Source organism: Benincasa hispida, chromosome 1 (genome assembly GCF_009727055.1).
Source record: "Benincasa hispida cultivar B227 chromosome 1, ASM972705v1, whole genome shotgun sequence".
NCBI classification, from domain to species: domain Eukaryota; kingdom Viridiplantae; phylum Streptophyta; class Magnoliopsida; order Cucurbitales; family Cucurbitaceae; genus Benincasa; species Benincasa hispida.
In genome coordinates, this window is record NC_052349.1 from 13,855,045 (window position 1) to 13,859,765 (window position 4,721).

General features: G+C 32.1%; 1 protein-coding gene across 1 annotated transcript; it reads right to left on the bottom strand.

The window, feature by feature from the left end:
* Positions 1–1,868: 1,868 nt before the first annotated feature.
* LOC120070778 (photosynthetic NDH subunit of subcomplex B 5, chloroplastic) lies at positions 1,869–4,279 on the bottom strand. The gene is made up of 5 exons (XM_039022666.1): positions 3,974–4,279; positions 3,728–3,788; positions 2,636–2,698; positions 2,494–2,552; positions 1,869–2,283 (listed from the first exon to the last, which is right to left on the bottom strand). Exons 1-5 carry the CDS (start codon positions 4,229–4,231, stop codon positions 2,053–2,055), a joined length of 672 nt encoding a protein of 223 aa, XP_038878594.1. The 5' UTR covers positions 4,232–4,279; the 3' UTR covers positions 1,869–2,052.
* Between the last annotated feature and the right edge of the window lie 442 nt (positions 4,280–4,721).

A 4,721-nucleotide genomic window follows, 5' to 3' on the forward strand; every position in this document is an offset into this window, starting at 1 on the left:
GTTATATGTTTTTTTAATTCATAGAGGAGATTATCATGAAATTAAAAAAATATGATGATATTTGGTTAAAAATTAAAGTTTGAAAACAATCAATAAAATCATTGAAATCACAATAAAATAAATAAGTTCATAAATTTCAAAAATGGTACAATTTTACCTTTGACATTTGAGTTTTCTTTCAATTTAGTCCCTAAATTTCAAATTTATATTTTTAACATTGATTTTTCATTAAATAATCATTTTTTGTCTTAGTGTTAATGTATTTAATAAATTTAAAATTAATTAAACGAATTATAAATAATTAAGTTCACTATTTTCATCACTTCTAAAATTGAATTTAAAATTTTACTTCATAATTATTTTAGATCAATTGTGGTTAAATGGTAAATCGTTTAGTATAGAGAACAAATTGAAATAAAACTCAAATCTGAAGTGTAAAACTGTAATAAGTGCTACCAACTTAATATAGTAATTAAATTATTGAATTGTGTATTAGCATTTATTTCTAATTGTACCAAACCATAAAGTTTGTTTTATTTATAATATTGATTAATTTAGATTTTGCCATAATTTTTAATTGGGTTTACATATGTTTAAAGGTATATAAGGGACGTTGAATTGGTAATTATTATAGGAGAGAATAATTGGGAAAGTTGATGCGAATAATGAGGTGAAAAATGTGAGTTGACGTGAATAACGGGGTTAATAACCTCTTTAATAAATAGTAAACCAAACGGTGGGGTGAGTTTTTTTTTACCACCCACCCAACTCAACTTTGGGGGCCAAACACCCCCTAAGGTGATCTTCCTTAAAAAAGGTATATAAATGAAATGGTTCAATTTGAATTTATAAATTAACCTATTGATTCAAGAACATTTAAATTTTGACATCAAAATCTTTTCTCTTTTTCCGTTTTCTATCTTTTTTTCTCTCATAAAACGAATGAAATTTAAATTAACTATCATTCCCATCATAAAATCAAATTGAAATTAGAATAAAAAAAAATTAGAAGTTAAGAAAATAAATCCAAAGTCAATTGACTCATAATATTTGAATTTGATAGTTAATTAAACTAATTTGATGAAAGAGAAATGAAAAAGAGAAATGATGGAAAAGAAGAAGAAAGACTGAAGAGAGATAAAAAGGGAAAGAGAAAAGAAGAAAGAGAGAGAAATGTGAGAAGAGAAGAAAGAGAATGTAATTATTAGAAAACTACACTATTGATCTAAATATTTTTAAAAGTATCACATTTTCACGAATATTTTAAAAAGCTCCAATATAATTCAATTTTCCCCTTTAATCCAACACAAGTAGGAGAATTAATGAACCATTATCCAAAAAATTGATTTCAAACAACGACTTTCAGACGCCAACCAATTGGTAGGACTCAAGCACATAGAACCTTCCATAATTTTCGGTGGAAATATTCCTTCTAATTAAGAAACAGAATTCTCTGTCTAGAGAGTAAACATTTCTACGTCTACTTTAATCTATTTTCCTATCTTCCTGTACCAAGAAGTTCTCCTTAAACATGAAAGAAGTGAGTGTGATTCAGATCAACGAGCTAGAAACGAACACAAACAGAAAACTAGCTGAGTTTCTGGATCCAAAATGATTTTCTTCAATACTTTGATAGGATTTGTTATTAGGGATATAATAGTCATGAGTTAGGAAAGAGATGAACGAAGTCATTTGGTGAGGAAACTTGGGGTTGGGAGAGATTTCAAGAGGACGCAAGTACCTCGAATTACTTGGCTATCTTGTGAGTCCTTTACATTTCAATATATATAGTTCGACTCTGTCTTGATTCTTATCATACTTCAGATGTAGTTGATAAACCATGTTTACTCCAAGAAGATCAAAAGAAATACAAGAGAAAAATACTTGCTATACGATTGATAAGGAAGTTCAGTTCATAATTACAATTTACATCCACTAATACAATATCAAGAAGACTAAGAATAGTGTTGTATTGTATGATATACATTTTCATAAAAATTTTGATAATGAATTCTCATTTACCTTACAATTTACATCCACTAAGGAGCCAAATCATGGCTTTGTTATATCATTGTTCTTGACAGTGAAATCCCACAAGTCTCCATACTTCTCATTGAATTCCCAGATGTCCATGGTGTTATAGTCCGATATCAATTTGTCACGGGCCCCTCTCTCCATATTATATATCTGAGGTTCGAAGTTGTGTGGCTGGTCTGGCTTGTCCATTTCAATTATGCAAAATACTATTGTAAATATAGCTGCTCCGATGTATAGATACTCCCCCTGAAATACAGTCCAATAAGAACCAACCAAATGTCCTCGACAATAGCGAAGAAGAAGGAGATAAATGGCATTTGGAGATATCACTTAAACACTACTTTCATCCGGTAGAAATTGATTATGAATGATCAAAAGCATGTTTTGACGTAATTTTAAATATGACAAAACTGATTTTAACCATTTCAAAAATCACTCCCAACATGCTGAAATTACCGGAATATTGAAGTACATTCCAGCAGCAACTGCTGGTAGAAAGAGCCACGAGATGACGCCTGCCAAGAATGTCAAATGTGATGATAATAAACTGAGTGTTGAGGTCAGAGGATTGAGTTATCAAAGAGCGACAGTAGTTTACCCTGAAAGCCTGTTGGGGGTCCAACTGCAGCAATATCATCTGCAATTGCTCCCCAGAATGTTCCTAAGAAGAAGTAGCCAGTGAAAAGTAATCAGTATCTGCATTTACTAGCCAAATGAGTTTGCAAGGAGATAAATATCCATACATCCAGCACAAGTTGGTTACTACTTTACAGAACATTCCGAGTCACTGACACTGGATAAAGAGAGACAAAAATCTACAACAAAGTTACCATCAACTTCTCAATTTGACTGCCTGAGACTGAGTATTATTTCAAGAACTTTTAAAGATGGTGCAAATGAAGTACTTAGAAAAAAACCAAAACATTAGTTTGGTCTTAAGTGTTTTCAAATTATTTTCAAAATTAGTTCTAGCCATATAACAAAACATATCCTGAGAAATATCAGAGTTTTTTAATTAACTAAAATGCTTTTTTTTCACTACGCTAAAAGTAATTTGGTACAAATTCTGAGTGAGATTGATGCTAACAATTCTCACCACTGCTCAACTGTGATGACAATCATGGCAGTGGAAAAGATAAGAAAAACCATTTGTTCTTCCCCTTAAAGTACAGTATCAACTTTCAAGTGTTTCTAAAGCATCCTGAGAAATTTCATAGCGTTTTTAATTAATTAAAACGCTTTTTTTTTTTCACTATGCTAAAAGTCATTTGGTACACAGTCTGAGTGAGATTGATGATAAACAGTTTCACCTTGGCTTAACCGTGATGCCATCATGGCAGTGAGAAATGTGAAGTCTAGACTCTAAAACTCACGAAATTAGATCTTTAGAAGACTTGTGGGCAAGAAAATTTTCAAGCTTGGAATTATAATTCAGAACCAACAATTTTCACTACATATCTTTTTTACTTCGTTTGCAAGTAAAACTGCAATTTGGACAACCGAATTCAGAGAGCTGAGGGCTCCAAGAATCAAGAACCACCTCCATGGATTAAATCCACATTCCACTCAGCCTAAACAGAAGACTTAATCCAAAAAAAACAAGTTCTTGTAGAATCTAACATCCAAATTTCAAAGATTCTGACAAACAAGCAACAGAAATAGATCCGGTTACATATGTTAACGAACTGACCTTTCTTCTCGCCTTCAAAGTAAGTGTGATGTCCATCGTATACTCCATACTCAAAATCTTCCTGTGAAACGAAATACAAAATTATTAACATCTCTGTCCCGAATTTAACTGATATAGAATTTCATTTTAGTTTAAATTCAGTGAATCCAATTAAATTCATCACAATTCATAACTTGAAAACCTAGAACATAGCAAAATCAGAGAGGTAAAGAGGAACAGAGAGAGCTCAAGGAGAGCGGTTCATACAGGGCTGACACTGTTGGTTTCCCAACGATCTACAGGGTCTTCGTTTAAGTCGAGTTCAATCTCGGACAATCCTGCTGCATTCAGCCGCCGCGAGAGGCTTCTCCTCGTCAATATTCCGAGCAACTTGGAGGCGGAGATTCCGTTGCTTACCGGAATTGTTTGATTCGAGAACGCTGTAGCACTAATTTCAGAAGATTTGAAGATGATTTTGGGGATTGGATTGAAAGAAAGAACGGGGAGGGAAGAACACGGGGCCATTTTCGGGTTTATCGTCTTAAATTTCTGAACGTTAAATGCCCGCCTTTTGTTCTAACGATAAAAGTCTAAAAAGTAACTTCAGGTCTCCTCTGGCTAGCAAAAATGACCAATTAAAGTTTGCCACGTAGTCTAAATATCTGCATCGTGTATACGTGGAAGTTACAGCCTGTAAATATATATTGAAGAGTAAAGTTTCAAGGAAATTAAGACAATTTTAAAAAAAAAAAGAATAGAAAGAAAGAAAGAAAGAAGAAGAAAAATGAAGACAAAAATTGAATATGATTTTTCTTACAACAGATGAGGTTTGAGAATTTGAAAAACTTCCCAATCTCAAAGGAAAGAGTATATTCTAATCTATACTATATATAAAATGGGTTATGATGGTAGAAGTGGGGATACATATGAAGTGGTATATTATTTTCATGTATAGATATGGTCAAACATCACGATCTAACAATAGAAATATGTTTAAACAAATAATCACGTCTTT